The sequence below is a fragment of the Rhineura floridana genome, chromosome 8 (assembly GCF_030035675.1).
Source record: "Rhineura floridana isolate rRhiFlo1 chromosome 8, rRhiFlo1.hap2, whole genome shotgun sequence".
Classification (NCBI taxonomy): domain Eukaryota; kingdom Metazoa; phylum Chordata; class Lepidosauria; order Squamata; family Rhineuridae; genus Rhineura; species Rhineura floridana.
Window position 1 is genome coordinate 126,105,064 of NC_084487.1, and position 15,767 is coordinate 126,120,830.

The 15,767-nt window shown below is 42.2% G+C and overlaps 1 protein-coding gene across 7 annotated transcripts in view; it reads left to right on the forward strand.

The window, feature by feature from the left end:
- The window catches only part of PRR5 (proline rich 5), a 114,342-nt gene that overhangs the window by 61,654 nt on the left and 36,921 nt on the right, over positions 1 to 15,767 (forward strand). For 6 of the 7 annotated variants that reach the window (XM_061582396.1, XM_061582395.1, XM_061582393.1 and 3 more), the window contains one exon: positions 13,771 to 13,851. In XM_061582396.1, the coding sequence (XP_061438380.1) occupies positions 13,771 to 13,851 (81 nt within the window). Of the gene's footprint in view, positions 1 to 6,211; positions 6,315 to 13,770; positions 13,852 to 15,767 lie in introns of those variants that run through there. The other variant, XM_061582400.1, reaches the window with a different exon arrangement.

The following is a 15,767-nucleotide window of genomic DNA, read 5'->3' on the forward strand; positions in this document are numbered from 1 at the left end:
GGGAAATCAGCAGCTCTTTAGGACCCCAGAGATTCCTATTCATAATAATATTCCTTATTAATCACAGCTCTGACTTCACTCATTGGCTAAAAACATTGAAAGGCTGGCTCATTTCACAGAAATCACTTAGGGGGGTACCTGTACATTTTGCTTCATAACTTTATTTCTAGGAGGGCTAGGGACTTGCTTTTTTAAAAAACTGAAAACTCAGAGCCTGGGTTCTTTGTGGGCAGCATGGCACCTGTGGGTATGGGTCGACGACCCCTGTGTTAAGTCTTTAATGTACCACGTGACTCCCTTGTTTCTGCTTCAACAGATTAATACAAGGCTCTGCAAGATTTTCTTTTTTTCCCTTTTTTATAGTTCAGAGAGTGCCAGTATATTATGTTATGATTCAGATAGTTCAGTGTTACCTCATCATTGGTATATTTTTGTTTTCTTTTTTAAATATATCTATATAGAGAGCCAGTGTGGTGGTATGGTTAAGGTGTTGGACTAGGACCTGGGAGACCAGGGTTCGAATCCCCACACAGCCATGAAGCTCACTGGGTGACCTTGGACCAGTCACTGCCTCTCAGCCTCAGAGGAAGGCAATGGTAAACCCCCTCTGAATACCACTTACCATGAAAGCTCTGTTCATAGGGTCACCATAAGTCGGGATCGACTTGAAGGCAGTCCACCTCCATTTTCATGTCATATAGCAAACACAAAATAAATGGGAGAAAGGGGGACAGAAGATGATTAAAAACAAAACTGATTATACTATGACATTTCATTAATCAAAATTGCCATTATATTTTCTAAAAGAGAGAGAAAAGGAAAAGGGGAGGGGAAGAAGATGTAAAAGAAGAAAGAAGAAAAAAAATATATAATAAAATAGCTTTCGAGAGAGAGAGAGAAAGGAAAAAAGAGTGATTGAGGAGCTTTTTATTCAAATCACTGTAAATAAGTTGTACAGATGTATATAATCCTTGACTTTCTTGTTCCAATAGGTCAGGAATAAAGCCTAGTGTTCTATAAACTTGTTCTCTAGTTGGTTAAAGGCTTCGCTTCCTATATATGTCAATTTCATTGAAGTTATCACTTGCAACATCTTTTTCTAGCCATTCCTTCTTCAACTTCAACTTTCCATCTTTTTGCAGTGTATATTTTTGCAATTGTTAAAAGAGTTGTGATTGCTTCAGTCTTCTGATCAGATCTCAGATTTTAAATAAAGAAGTTTGGAGTGTGGGGTAAGCAGGGCCAGAGGCAGAAGGCAGCCTGGTTGGACCCTGGCCAAGGGCTCCAGCAGCCCAGAGGGACCCCTGAAGGGCTCCTCGTTAGGGTGGGAGGGTGATGCTCCCATTCTGGGATCCATGGCAGCATGGGGTCCTGCAGCCCTACCCTGCTGCAGACTGCGGAGAGGGATATCCCAGGCACCCCCCTCAGTACAGACAGTGCAGGCTTCAATAAGCCACATGCATGCATGTCCCACATACCTCTCCCATCAGTGTGAATGCCATGCACGCATGCTTGCCATCACCCAAGATGGCAGCGGGCACTTCCCACAACACAAGAGGTGGGTGGGGCACACAGGCAGGCTTATTAGCCCCACAGTGCTTATAGGTGGGGGTGTTGGGCTACAGCACCATGGGCCTGGGCAAGTTGATGCCCAAGGGCCCAGTCAAGCCTGGCACTGGCCCTGAAGGCAATCTTTAGCCAGTGCTCTTCTTTATTACTCTGCAAGATTTTCATTGTTATAAAAAATGTGTGCTCTTCTATGATGATGATGATTACTATTACTAGTATTATGCTGTAATTCTGCGTGGTACTTCACAATATAACAACAAAAAGATCTCTGTCCCAGTTAACTTAAAATTTAAAATTCAGTGCAACAGGGAAGCCATAGAGGGAGGCGATGAAGAGGGAGGCCAGAGTAAATAGAAAAAGAATATGCATTTTGTCTTTTGTTACTCAACTTGGGTTTAGTTTCAGTAAGAAATGAAGGCTTATAGTGGCTGTGCAAAAGGCTAAAAAAAAAGTAGGTTTTGAGGCAGGATTTGAAGGAAAATGAAGGTGTTCCAGAAGAAACTAACCACAGCTGGTTGTAGTGTTATGTTTCAAGCATAAACAGATACTCTCCTGGTTAATTTTAGTGGCTCTGCACAGGTGTGGTGGGTGTGACTGTGTTAAGCGCATGGGTGAGAGTGAGTTTGTATGTCTTGGTTTCAAACAAAAGGAACTGAGCCAAGTTCAGCACTGTTGATGAAGGAAGGCATGAAGTACAATCCTTTGAAGGAACAGGGTATCAGTGAAGTAGAGGCTGTACCCACTGGAAAACAAGCAGCCAGAATTTAGTCTTTTCACAAAAGTGTATTTTTCACCAAGGTGTAAAACATGTGTCAGGACTGTATCACTTCAAATGCAAGTGAGGACTCACATGGATTCTCCTTTCCCTCACCCCCCCCAATCCCTTAGAAAACTTAAGACTTCAGAAAAAGTTCTAGCTTAGCTTTCTCCCAGACATGTTACTTTCCTATATGAAAGGCATTTTTAAAAAATGAGACATATTTAGTTATATGAGTCTAGTTATACCTTCAATCTAAATTACCACCCAGACACAGGTTTGCCACCTCAGAGATAATTAGGCCTTAGTTCAGACTCAAAATCTCATTTCCCTGAAGTATCTGCTACTTTTGTACAGGTGAATCATTGAACAAAGCCACTCAAGCATATCCGTACTGCAGACTAAAACTAGTTTAACATTCATGAAGCCACTCATTCATTGCTGGGTGTAAGCTGTGGCCAAAGAGTTCATTAAAGCTGATTCAGCTGTAACATAGATGCAAGTAGAGTTGCCAGCTTTTTTTCTAGCATAGCTCCTGTGTCTTTAAAGCTACCTGATACACATAATTTGCAGGTGACACCTTTCCTCATAAATAAATGATGGGGGGAAAGCTTCATTAACTAAGGCCCCATCTGCACTATACATTTAAAGCAATATCATAAGAACATAAGAACAGCCTGCTGGATCAGGCCAGTGGCCCATCTAGTCCAGCATCCTGTTCTCACAGTGGCCAACCAGGTGCCTGGGGGAAGCCCGCAAGCAGGACTCGAGTGCAAGAACACTCCCCTCCTGAGGCTTCCGGCAACTGGTTTTCAGAAGCATACTGCCTCTGACTAGGGTGGCAGAGCACAGCCATCACGGCTAGTAGCCATTGATAGCCCTGTCCTCCATGAATTTGTCTAATCTTCTTTTAAAGCCATCCAAGCTGGTGGCCATTACTGCATCTTGTGGGAGCAAATTCCATAGTTTAACTATGTGCTGAGTAAAGAAGTACTTCCTTTTGTCTGTCCTGAATCTTCCAACATTCAGCTTCTTTGAATGTCCATGCGTTCTAGTATTATGAGAGAGGGAGAAGAACTTTTCTCTATCCACTTTCTCAATGCCATGCATAATTTTATACACTTCTATCATGTCTCCTCTGACCCGCCTTTTCTCTAAACTAAAAAGCCCCAAATGCTGCAACCTTTCCTCGTAAGGGAGTCGCTCCATCCCCTTGATCATTCTGGTTGCCCTCTTCTGAACCTTTTCCAACTCTATAATAACCTTTTTGAGATGAGGCAACCAGAACTGTACACAGTATTCCAAATGCGGCCGCACCATAGATTTATACAACGGCATTATGATATCGGCTGTTTTATTTTCAATTCCTTTACTAATTATTGCTAGCATGGAATTTGCCTTTTTCACAGCTGCCGCACACTGGGTCGACATTTTCATCGTGCTGTCCACTACAACCCCGAGGTCTCTCTCCTGGTCGGTCACCACCAGTTCAGACCCCATGAGCGTATATGTGAAATTAAGATTTTTTGCTCCAATATGCATAATTTTACACTTGTTTATATTGAATTGCATTTGCCATTTTTCCACCCATTCACTCAGTTTGGAGAGGTCTTTGTGGAGCTCTTCGCAATCCCTTTTTGTTTTAACAACGCTGAACAATTTAGTATCATCAGCAAACTTGGCCACTTCACTGCTCACAAGTATCATACTACTTCAAACAGTCATGGCTTCCCGTAAAGAATCCTGGGAACTGTATTCAATTCCTCTTCCCAGGAAACTCTGGGAATTGTAGCTCTGTTGGTTCTACAGTTCCCAGGCTTCTTTGTGTTTTAAATATCTGCAGGATGTGCTTTAAATGTATGGTGTGGAAAGGTACCCCTGGCCTCTTTAGAAACTGGCCACCCTAGGGGGAGACAAAAGAATAAAGGTTAAAATGGGGAGGAGCTGCAACTGCTTCAGTCAGTTAGATTTTTATTGGTTTTAGCCAATGGCCATTTCAATATAAATTGTAAACACACAAATACACACAGCCCAAGAGTAAATTAAAATACGTATATCAGTTTTCAGAATTGCAAATTATAAAAATGTAAACTGAAAACGTTTAGAATAAAAAATCCCCTTAGCAGTGGATATTGTTTTGCAACTGCTTCAACTCCCCACTTCTTTTCAGAAATCTTTAAAGAACAGAGGTACTCTCTGGCTGGGTTGCAATTGGAGATGCCAGCTGTGACTTTGAAAATATCTGGTCAGTGAGCAGAACCAGTGACACCTTTTGACAGATTAAGGTTCGGAATTTGTGGGTTTTTGGTGGAGGTTTTTGATGTATTAGTGCAATGGTGGGGAACCTCCACCCCACAGGCTTAATTAGGCCCACCAGGCCACTTCCAGCAAAGAACAGCCACCTATCATCATACATAACACTTTTAAGTGAACTCCCAAGTCTTCTTTTGCGGCCATGGTTTGAATTCACTTCTGGAGCTAGCCAGGTTCCCCACACCTGTGTTAGTGGGTAGACCTAGAGGATCAGGGTTATGGGATCAATGTAAGCATAAATTAGTAAGCCCCAGACTCAAAATTTCTGGGTTTTTCAACAACATACTTAAGACTGAACTCAAAACAAAAATGGGCAAATAAAATATCTGGGCAGCCTTTATATCTGGGGCAAATAGTGTTTCCAAAGCTAAAGTGAAACTGTCAGATCAAGGCAAGTCTTCTGCCAAGTTTCTTCTATGTAAATTTATACTTTATAATTTCATGGCCTCTTCAGCTTTCCCATGAACCCCCCAAACAGCTTACATTGCCAATTTCACAGCCAACACATGATAACCAACCTAACTGCAAACATCAGCATAAATTAAATTATCTACCAATTTCATTTAATCACTCAATATTTGCATAGAAGTGAAATAACCTAGATTCTTTTCTTTATTTGTAGAGTCTTTAGCTGCTTGTTGAGGTGTGGCAGGACTGGAATAAGCTCAGAGGGCTGGAAACCGGCCATAAAACAATGGCACAGATTTCAAAGGATTTCTGACCTTTGGCCTAATTTCTAAGGCCAAAGGGATCCTAACTCTCTTCGCATAAAACAAGGGCAAAAACAATACATCTTTTTGCTTTTTGTGCCACTTAGAAAACAGTGGCAATTGGCAAAATTAATCTGTAGTGCTGGAGGGTTGGGAGAGGGAGAGGCAATAATATAGAAAGATGGAAAATATAATCTTTGATAAAGACAAGTGTGTTAAAGAGGTGAAACTGAACAGCAGTGCAAGTAACCATACATTATATTCACAGTGTAGGCCAAAGTTTTGCCTCTCCCTTAAAATGCATGTGCAGAACAGTATCTGATTGAAGTATCTGCTACCAATATCCGGCCTAACCATGCTACCTCCTGGCACAGCATACCACTGAGGCCAAAATCCTATATTTCCCAAGCGTTTCCCACAGATTGCATTTTAGGGCAGGTTGCTGGCGGTTAGGAGAGCAGGATTAAGGCTGACATTTCTTCCACCCTATTCCCCTGCTCCCTGAACACCAGTTTCCTCCCTTCCCCCAGGGCAATCAGGACCCCTGTCCTGGATACCCAAATGTGACCAAGATACTTAGGGTGTTCGTTTATATATGATGACCTGCTTTTCTGGGATTCATAAGAAGTATATAAAACAGTATCATAAAATCAGAAAATAATCTTTGCGTTCTTAAAAGGTCTGCAATGCAAAAGCCTGCAAAGGCTTAAATGGCTTTTCCTTAACTGGGTACCACAACTAAAAGGGCTCTGTTCTGTCCCTATTTGTGGGATCAGAACAGCAGACCCCTACGCATGGTGAAGTCCTTAGCCTAATTATTTGCTTACATTTCAAGGGAACAAAATAATCTGCAATTTGAACACAAACTGGAGCAGAAGACAACATAAAACACAAAGACGTACATTAGAAGTATGGAGCATAGTACATGAGCCATGTCAAACAAAACAAGGTCTGGATCATCAAAGGTAAAATCAGTGAGTTTTTCTGCTAGTGCCTTCAAAACACAAGAAAGCTATGTGATGTTACTTTTATGTGAGATTTTAATCTTTTGCATATAAATATATTGTATAGAGAGAGCCAGTGTGGCGTAGTGGTTAGAGGGTTAACTACGACCTGGGAGTTCAGGGTTCGAATCCCCACACAGCCATGAAACTCACTAGGTGACCTTGGGCCAGTCACTGCCTCTCAGCCTCAGAGGAAGGCAATGGTAAAACCACCTCTGAATACTGCTTACCATGAAAACCCTATTCATAGGGTTGCCATAAGTCAGGATCAACTTGAAGGCAGTCCATTTCCATTTTCCATATTGTATAGAAAAGTCAGATCCTTACATTCCTTCATGCTTCAGTCAGTAAGAAGTACAACCGAGGCTGGGGCTATGCATATAGAAGCAGGCTTGGTTCTTAGTTGCTGGGGTCACCCAAAGGCTTGGAGAAGGTTAAGCCCCTACCTTAACCATATTCCTGAATACTTCTTACCGCAGGGGTTGCCAGCCTTTCTGGACCAGAGGGCACATTTCAAATTTTGAGAGAACCCTAGGGCACCAGTCACAAAATGGCTGCCATCAGGGCATGGCATAACACAAAATTAGAGAGTATGCATAATGAAGTTTTCCCCATCATTGTATTTCCACGCTACAAATGGCTTGATGAATTTCTGCATGCCATACAGGTGTTAAAGGCACAAAAACCTTGGTTTTCCCCAATGCCAACCCTAAACCAAAGCCTAGCCTGCCATCCTGTACCCACTTAACTGGAAGCAGTGCTTTTTTGTGATGATACTCCACAATATGGTGTACCGGCAGTGAAAGTGGAGGTGGTGTCAAGATTTCTATGAAGGCAACCACCTTTACCCTGGAAGTACCTTACAAACAATTCACAATGGCTTTCAAAGGGTCTAAAACCCCATTCATTGGAGTAGATGTTTACAGACTCCATATAATACAAAAAAGTGCCACCGGACGGCTACTTGAGGATGTGATAATGGCATAGAAGTGGGCTTTCTTTGCCGCCCTCACCACCATGCAATAGGCATAGTTCTGTTGTTTCGTTCAGGCTTAGGGCTTATCCAAATGGAGCGGGATAATCCACTGTTTCCATATCTGGTTTGTCAGCTGATAGTCCTCACTTTTCGCCTTTTTGTCCGTTGTTTCCCAATGGAAAAAAATGTCCCAATGAAATTCCCGATTTCAAACAGCAAATCGCATTTTTGACACTGCGCGACGTCATTTGGATGACCGAAAAATAATAAGCACATATAGCACACGTGTCACACATTTTGCAGTCCTCTGGATGAGCCCTTAGTCGATTTCACAGTACTCTTTCGCCACTTGCACTCCAGCCTAAAAGGATCCTTTGCCTCCACTATGATGCTGATCACTCACTTGCAAGCAAGTGCAAATTTACTCATATCTTGAATGAGAAGAAATTAGGAAGAAAAGCTCTGTCTGTGTCAGACAGTTCGCATACCACTGCCTCTTCTGATTAAATATATGAAAACATCTTGATCTCACACAGGCACTATGATCAACAGAGGACATTTGTTTGCATTTTCCCCTAGATTGAAGGTTATGATGTTTCTTGAGCTTGGGGCCAGTTAGGCTGTAGGTAGCAACAAGATAAGGAAGTTTGAGAGCTGGCAGCATTTTGTGTTAGAGCTGGTTCTTACTGTTATCTTTATACTGTGGCATCAACTTCTGCATGACTGAGCCCCATGCTGTGTTGGTGAATCTCTGTGACCAGGAACCATGTGGGACTGGTGGATGACTGCTGTTTTTCCATACTAGTTACTTATTTCATTTATTGTATTTGTATACCGCCCCATAGCCGAAGTTGTCTGGGCAGTTTACAGTAACTAAAAACATTAAAAACAAATATAGAAATTTAAAACAGATCCTTTAAAAACAATTTAAAAAATAATTTAAAACAATTTAAAACAATTTAAAAAACACATGCTAGTGTTAGTGTTATGCTTTCCTGGTGCCATAGGAAGTAGCCATGTCATCTGCCCAATCTTTATGTCATGTCTGACTACAGGCATTGCCAATGTGGTGTGGCAGCCAACCACACAACAGTACCCCATCCTGCAATGGCAATATAAGAATCTGTCTATACTCTTAGATTAGTTCCCCCACCCTTATTTCATTCATTTCATTTATGGAAGAGTTTGTCTTAATGTAAAACTGTAAGCAGAGACCAGAAGGAATCCTTGTCAGCATTTCATGTTGTAGCAGTAGCCATTTTTAATTTTGTGTGTGTGCGTGTTTGTGTACACACACACACACACATATCACTTCTAAGCACACCTAGGTTAGAAGTTAGGTTTAAAATTGACTGCAAGTTATTCAGTGTGGTTCACAATAGAAAAGATTTGCAAATTATGTTAAACACAAGTCTTATGTATATAAATGAGCTGGGGGCTGATTTGCTTCAGTATCTTGGCATTAACATAATTAGTGTATCATTTCTTGACAACATGTCAAGTGTCAAACAGCCTCTTACTCTTAAAATAGTTCTGATCAAATATGAATAAATAGCTGTTGTATGAAAGCTGAAGAATGCAATTAATTTTGGGGTTCTTGCTCTCTTACTCCTTTTAGCAATTTTTTTGCCACCCCCCCCACTGTATCAAAGTACAGCTAATGGGTGTTTCCACTGTCAGCTACATGCTGTGCCATATGGTAGTCAACAATGCGCCTGCCTTCCCCCTTCAGTCCACTCCCCACCAATACTCTTTGTAGGCTACTGCCTGGTTCATCTTGCCCAATATCATCTGCACGGAGGTGGGGTGGGGGAGAGCCAAGGAGATGTGGTGACTTGTCCAGGTCAAGAAGGGACTGTGGCTCAATCAGAGTTTTCAGTAGAGGGAGAAATCCTGCTCTGAAGTGTCTCATACTGTGAGCCATTTAAGGTCTTGCTTAATCATGCGGAACAAGTGAGGGACAAATTATGCTGAGACCCCTTTGTGCACTCTGAGGTTTTGCTCCCTGTCATTGTATTAGGAATTGATAATTCTGATGGCATGACTAGCGTTTTATATGACACTTTACAGTAATTATATCATCATCTTCTTTAAGTACATGATGGCATTCAGGAATTGCTGACTCCTGCTGGCACCCTCCACAAAGACCCTCCGTGGCGCAGAGAGGTAAGCGGTGGTAACGCAGCCAAAGCTCTGCTCACGGCCGCAGTTCGATTCCAATGGAAAGAGGAAGTCGAATCTCCGGTAAAAGGGGTTGAGGTCCACTCAGCCTTCCATCCATCCGTGGTCGGTAAAATGAGTACCCGGCATATGCTGGGGGGTAAAGTAAGGCCAGGGAAGGAACTGGCAATCCCACCCCATATATACGGTCTGCCTAGTAAACGTCGCAAGACGTCACCCTAAGAGTCGGAAACGACTCGCACTATAAGTGCGGGGACAGCTTTACCTTTTTTTGCTGGCACTGAGTGCTAATTTAAATACCAGAATACTGGTCTTCTCACACAATATATGTTTTAGCTAATGTCAGTGAATATACAAGTGCATGCATGTATTTATATGCATATATATATTCCATCATACTCCAGCATGAAGCAAGAAACAGAAAGCAGGATAGAGCTATGTAAATGGGATCCGGTTTGATCCTTAACAACTGACATTACCAGGGCAAAAAGAAGTACACGGCTGCTGTTACATTTATGTGGGAAAACTTAATGCCCCATATTTGGGGACAGTGCTGCAATTAGGGGGCAATGTGACCCCTGCCCCTAACACTGGCTGACCTACCCTCACTGACAGAGATGCGATGTGTCTTTGTACACAGAGCACACAGTAACATGTTGCAGGGCTCTCTACAGTATGCAAGCTTCCCTAGTAAGCATACAACCCACCCTCTATGAAGATGGACATTTTGCTGCTGGTGGTAATAAAAAAAGGATATAGAGTTTGTACAACAATGGCACAGACCCTGATCATATATCCTCAGTGCAAAGAGTTTGCACATATGCAGTGGAATATGTCAAGTTTTTTTTCCCAGCAGCAGCAGCTTTTCAGACTGCACTGTGATCACTTCTGAAATGAATTCTTTGCACAAAGGATGTAATGCAGTGGTGCAATTTAGGATTAGTTTGGCTAATTTGGTGCCCCAGATGCCCTAATTTAGCTCTGTTTGTGGAAACAAATCCTTGTTTTGAAAAATGATTATAGAAAAAGACAAATTAACACTTGTGAATAAAAATAGTATGTTCAGGAGGACTACTCTTTTCCTTTTCAAGATATTCCTCGATAAATATGTTGCAGAAAAGGAAAGGACAACAATAATGTTTCATCTCATTCTGTCCAGAGGGATGTGTATGGCATGGATTGGCAGGAGTACAAATGCATTGAGGAGAATTGAGTGGAAATCAGCTTCCTGATAATCTCAACTCTTTTTTCCAGCAAGTTTCTAGTCCTGATGGGCAGTGACATGCTAGAAAGTGTGAGTTCACTTTGCTGAAATCTCAGTGAGGTGGTTGAATAAGGTCTGTAGAGCAGGTGTGGGGAACCTTTGGCCCTCCAGATGTTGCTGAACTACACCTCCCGTCATCCCTAACTGTTGATCATGCTTGCTGGGGCTGATAGTAGTTGTAGTTCAACAACAACTGAAGGGTCAGTGGTTCCCCACACCTGCCCTAGAGACTGATGGTAGAGTTTGATCCTTATTTTTCCCCTTCATCCATTCAGGCAAAATAGCAGTATAAATTATATAAGGTAACAAAATTAAACAAATTCAGTTTCAGTAATTTGGAACAGGACACGGCACAGAATAATTTGGAACAGGGCAGGACACAGAATTTTAATTTTACATTTTGGTAAGCACAGAGACGGTCAACATGGTGGCCTATATCACATACCTCGTCAGTTTTGTTTGTGATACGCTAGCCAATATTGTTAAAATGAACCAGTAAATCACTGTTTCTCTTCAAACAAATCTTCTGAAAAGATCCAGTAAAAATTATAAATGCTTGCAAGATGACGGCAGCAAATATTTTGTCTTTTTCACAATCTGAACTGCACCTGAGTTGCATTCCTGTGTGCAGAGACATTTAGGCACAAATCTTTCAAATGTATCTTCATGCTTGCCCAAACCCGCTGAACTGTGCTGCCATTGTGTATCTCTCTGAGAGAGGAGGTCAGACATAGAGCTGTTTAGCCAGCTTGAGACTCTTATCAACTGAAAGAAGAATTGGGGGGTGGGGGGGGAGGGAGAGAGAGAAGAAAAACAGGAAAACCAAGCAATGTTTTCTATTTTGGTCAGTTCATGCATTTCTGCTTGGCTAGGCAGTGGCCTCATTGCCCCAGCCTGCAAGTTTTAGTTTCCTGTAACTGCTATGGTGAGGTCAAGCTTTCTTGCTGTCAGATCCTTTCCTGCTCAACTATGTCTCTGTGTCTGTACTGTGAAACTGGAAGCATGTTTTGGGGATGAGCTGCTTTGACTGTTGCAAAGGTTCAGCCACACAGTAATTATTGAAGCAAAGAATTACCACCATTTCTCTCTGCTCGTTGGAACGTTTACCTTTTAAGGTGTGCAGTATGATTTAAATGCTGATTATAGAGCTTGATTTTTTCCTACTGAGCAATATATAAATTGCACTACAATAGCATAACAGACTAAATGTTCTGCAGTCTATTTTCTGTTAACGTATACAATAGGAGAAGCTGCTGACAGTCGATCCAGGGACTTAGTCCAGCTTCCTGTCTAGCCTGTGATCCTATGTCTTCTATTCCCTAAATGCATCTCGGGTTCTTTCTCCTGTGCAAGTAGAAATTAAGGGGAAAACTTCTTTGGCTCCTCATCCCTTCCCACTGAGATCAATTAGAGGCTTGAATAGGGCCCTCCCATTGTCATCATTTCACCTGCTGTCTTCCATGTGACCATGTCTGTGAGCCAAAGTGCATAAGGGGAGAGCTGTGGCTACAACTGTATTCTGTTCACAGTGAGGAGAGGCAATTAAAGAATCCTTCGCACAGTTAGCAGGCAAAACCAAAGTTATTGCTCCCCTCAGCCTGTGGACAGGACAAAAGATGACCCCAGCTGAGAGTGAATTAATTGCCAATCAAGGATATTGGACAACAGAAGACTCAGAGTTTGGAGTAGGATGTTGAGGATGACCTTGGCAGGCCTGGCCTCAAATCCTAACTGTGGCTTTTGAATAATGCACTGCCTCTTTTATAAAATGGAGCCATAATAATGAACCTCAAGAGGATTTTAGAAAGTGGATGAAACATAGTTACCTCCCTGTGTTTTCAGGAAAATGGTATCTAGAAATTGGTAAAATGACGTAGAGGTCACCCATGACACTCTTCTCTTTTTGTGATATAATAGCCTTGTGATCATGTGCTCCCTTCTTCCCTCTAATATTTAGTATTAATCACTTACTTGTTTTAATATCAGTTATTTTTTAACTTCTCAGAAAGAATAGTTTGCTGTTATGTCCAAACTAACATAACCGTCCAAACCAGGATATTAAGCCACTTCAATCCTTGTTTGGAGTGATTATGCACAGCATACTTTGCCAGTTCAGATGCAGTGACATGCTGTGCTTTCTGAGAAACTGGATGAGTGCAAGCTTAAGTGAGTAGAGTGCAAAGTGACAGATTTACTGCCACTTCCAAAGCCCTGATGGCTCATGCCGGACAGAGAAAAAGATGTGGGGGAGGGTACACCTTATTTACTGCATTGATCTAATGGTTCAACTTCAGCTATGGTTTGCTTGGTGTGGGTGTAGCACTCATTGTTAATTATAGTTTAGGTATTCAGATGTAATCAGGGCTGTGGAGTCGGAGTCGTGGAGTCAGAGTCGGAGTCGGGAGCAATTTTGGGTGGAGTCGGAGTCGGGAGCAATTTTGGGTGGAGTCGGAGTCGGGAGCAATTTTGGGTGGAGTCAGAGTCGGTAGAAATGTACCGACTCTGACTTCCAAATAAATTTTGATTGACAAGAAACAATTTTGGGTGGAGTCGGAGTTGGACAGTAGAAAAATAGAGGAGTCGGAGTCGAAGGTTTGGCATACCGACTCCACAGCCCTGGATGTAATATTTAAATAATGGTTAAGGGAAGCAAATTATGGTTAAGGATTAAGTCTGCACAGAGCCAGAGTGATTTTCTAACTGTCACTTAGTTTTGTCATTGTTGGATAGGGATTTTAACCCAGGTTTTTCCGTACCTAATCAAATGTTCTATCCATCACATGCTTTACCAAACAGAAATAGATGTTTGAATCTCTCCATCCTTCTCCCTACCTGATTTCAGCCTGTTGTATCTTCACCAACACATCTGTGGGTTATCCCCTGCTTTCTGTATTTGAAAGTAGGCACTGGGAATGCCTAAAAAGTAAAAGTTGTGAAATCTGAATTTAAAAGCTATGTGCTGTGCAGCTCATCATGAATGTGTCTCTTTCTTGCAGTATCCATAATGGAGTAATAGCAGTGTTCCAGCGAAAAGGGCTTGCAGAACACGAGCTTTACAATCTGAATGAAGGAGTCAGGTGAGTGAAGATTATACACCATCAGATTATACAATTATTCCAAAACATATTCATCATTGCAAGTTCTTGTTTCATAAGTGATCTCTACATTTTATTTTATTTTTTACTATTTATATAGTGCAATTGGTGTAAATGACAGTGTGCACAGCAGCATAAGCATGGCATGGGGGAGGCAGGGCCCTCCGCAATGAATTAATATAGACAAGATAGTAGCTGTTCAAAACTCACTTGCACATGGGTGGGCTTCATTTTACAGTGGTTGTGTTTGCAAGGACCAATCTCATCTGTTGCTCAGATTTCATGGATATTTAACATGTTAGCACCACTCTAGTCTCATGTTGAGAATTAAATCCCCTCATCATGTGACTGTTGGGAATGTGAAACAAGGCTATGGAAGTCCACAACGCAGCGTGGTGAGTCCTTGTAAACGTTACCACTGGTGTTGGTTTCATTCTCCAATGGGAAAAATCCCCATGGCAACTGTCAAATGTGTCCTGGTCCTCAGGGTCAGAATTTGTCATGCAAGGTTGATCTTTCTAGGTCAGTTGTTTTGACATCAGGTTAATAGTATGATGCACTCAGGTTAAAAAGGAACAATAAACAACTGAAAATAACTTGTACCTTTGTTTTAAATAACAATACTGTCTGTAACAGGGAACTTGCTTGTCTGTTTTCCAAAGCACTTGTTTGTAAAATGTCTTGAATAGCTTTTGAAAGCTGTTCATAGTCTCTGTGTGTTCATGTGGCAGCATGTCTTTTTGCATTAATGTCGGGGCAGGGAACTTTAGGTTTGGGAGCCAAATGCAGCCCTCCGTGCCTCTCTGTCTGGTCCTCAAAACTTGCCTCCAGGCCACATCCCTTGAGACACATCCCCTTTGCCCAGACCATGCTCCTCCTCTCACCAGCCCCACTATATACCTTCCTTGAGTGTTTTTGTCTTGCTGGAATATGTCATACTCTGGTAATCAGAGCTTGGAAAAGTTACTTTTTTGAACTACAACTCCCATCAGCCCAATCCAGTGGCCATGCTGGCTGGGGCTGATGGGAGTTGTAGTTCAAAAAAGTAACTTTTCCAAGCTCTGCTGGTAATGCCTCTTGGTTGCATGGATGGAAGATAGAGAGTGCATGTGGATAATAGCCTTCTGTACTGAGGTACATTTTTCATTGCTCCAGCCACTTTTGCCTCTGGCCTTGCTCACCACTGGCATATGGTTCCTGAAAGGTTGCCCAGATGGAGTATGTGACCCTTGGTCTGAAAAAGGTTCCCCATCCCTGCATTAATGTCACGATTTGGGAAACATCGTCTAGGATTAGGATGTTAAAAGTGAAGGGATCCAGATGGTTTCAGATGCAGAGTTACAAGTAAAACTAAACCTGGGCCCCAAATCCCCACTCTCTTTCACTGTTCATCTCCCGCAGAACAGTGAAAGGGGTTTTCAGAACCTCTGGGGGGAATTCTGGCACTGAATTCTAGTAATTTTTGTTGCAGACAAGGAGCTAGAGGGCTGAAGTGTTCTCTCTTTTTTGTTTTTGGTTTTAACTTTACCAAAAAAAAGCTGCCACCTGAAGTGATGGCAGAGATGCAATGAGCAGCCTGTTGGCATTTTTTCATTCCTGTAAAATGCCCAGTGGAAATGGCATTGCACATGTGATCCCATGGGCACAATGGCACCCTTGAAATCTTCCCCACAAAGCAACTGAGACCCCTCACGATCCCCTTGGTCATGAGGTAGTGAGGGTGGCTGTCTTTTTCGCCCCTGAAAAAATCACAGAGGTGAAGGCAGAAGTTTTAAGAGTGACAGCACTCTTTCCCACGTCTTCTTTCATCTCTATGTGCTTTTCAAGGCTAGGAGCAATTCTACTGGATCTGACTTTTATTCAGACCTCTTGGAAAAGAGAAGCGTGTCTGTGTCTTC